This window comes from Eimeria mitis, genomic scaffold (genome assembly GCF_000499745.2).
Source record: "Eimeria mitis Houghton genomic scaffold, Emh_scaff1430, whole genome shotgun sequence".
Classification (NCBI taxonomy): domain Eukaryota; phylum Apicomplexa; class Conoidasida; order Eucoccidiorida; family Eimeriidae; genus Eimeria; species Eimeria mitis.
In genome coordinates this window covers 5,981-7,126 of record NW_013569194.1, presented here as the reverse complement: position 1 = coordinate 7,126, position 1,146 = coordinate 5,981, and the positions used below count along the sequence as shown (strand labels likewise).

Genomic DNA, 1,146 nt, shown 5'->3' with positions numbered 1-1,146 from the left:
ACAAAAAATGAGAGAAAAAAAAGAGAGACAAAAAAAGAGAGACAAAGAAAGAGAGACAAAGAAAGAAAGAGAGAAAAAGAAAAAAAAAAGAAAGAAAGACAAAGATAGGGAGACAAAGAAAGAAAGAAAAAAAAGAAAGAAAAAAAAAAAAAAGAAAGAGAGAAAAAGAAACAGAGACACAGAAAGAAAGAAAAAGAAAGAAAAGAAAGAAAAAAAAAGAAAGAAAAAAAAAGAGAGACAAAGAAAAAAAAAAAAGAAAGAAAAGGAGACAGCAGCTCACCAGGGTGGGGGAGGAGACAGGGTGTTAGTGTGTAGCCGCAGCAGAAAGAAAGAGGAGACAGAAGAAAGGAGACAGGGGAGCCGAGAAGAGAGACAGCTCAGTATACTCATATACAGACAAACCCCACACAAACGCACACCAAATATACTGCTGCTGCTGCTGCTGCTGCTGCTGCTGCTGCTGCTGCTGGTGCTGGTGCTGGTTGGGGGGGAGGGGGCGGCCGGGCGAGAGAGGGAGACGGCGGGGACGTCCTGCTGCTCTCCTGCTGCTGCTGCTGCTGCTGCTGCTGCAAGAGGAAGCAAACCATCCAGCTGCTGCAGCAAATGTAAACCCAACTGCAGCAGCTCATCATCAGCAGCAGCAGCAGCAGGCAGCAGAGAGACAAACCTAAAACACACAGCAATATATATATATATATATATATATATATATATATATATGAATATAAATTTATATATAAATATATTTATATATAATATATAAAGAGGAAACAGCAGAAGAGATATTCTAATGGATACACAAGGAGACAGAAGAGGAGACAGACAAAGAGACAGAAAAGGAGACATAAAAGGAGACAGAAAAGGAGACAGGAGACAGCTGAGGAGACAGCTGAGGAGACAGCAGAGGAGACAGCAGAGGAGACAGGAGACAGCGGAGGAGACAGGAGACAGCAGAGGAGACAGGACACAGCAGAGGAGACAGGTGAGGAGACAGCTGAAGAGACAGCTGAGGAGACAGGAGACAGCTGAGGAGACAGGAGACAGCTGAGGATACAGCTGAGGAGACAGCAGAGGAGACAGGAGACAGGAGACAGCAGAGGAGACAGCTGAGGAGACAGCTGAGGAGACAGGAGACAGGAGACAGCT

The 1,146-nt window shown here is 44.6% G+C and overlaps 1 protein-coding gene across 1 annotated transcript in view; it reads right to left on the bottom strand.

Annotated features, from left to right (window-relative positions):
• The window catches only part of EMH_0036860 (uncharacterized protein), a gene marked incomplete at both ends in the record, with an annotated part of 11,723 nt that overhangs the window by 5,291 nt on the left and 5,286 nt on the right, over positions 1–1,146 (bottom strand). The window contains one exon of the mRNA XM_013495130.1: positions 281–667. Coding sequence (XP_013350584.1) covers positions 281–667 — 387 coding nt within the window. The remainder of the gene's footprint in view (positions 1–280; positions 668–1,146) is intronic.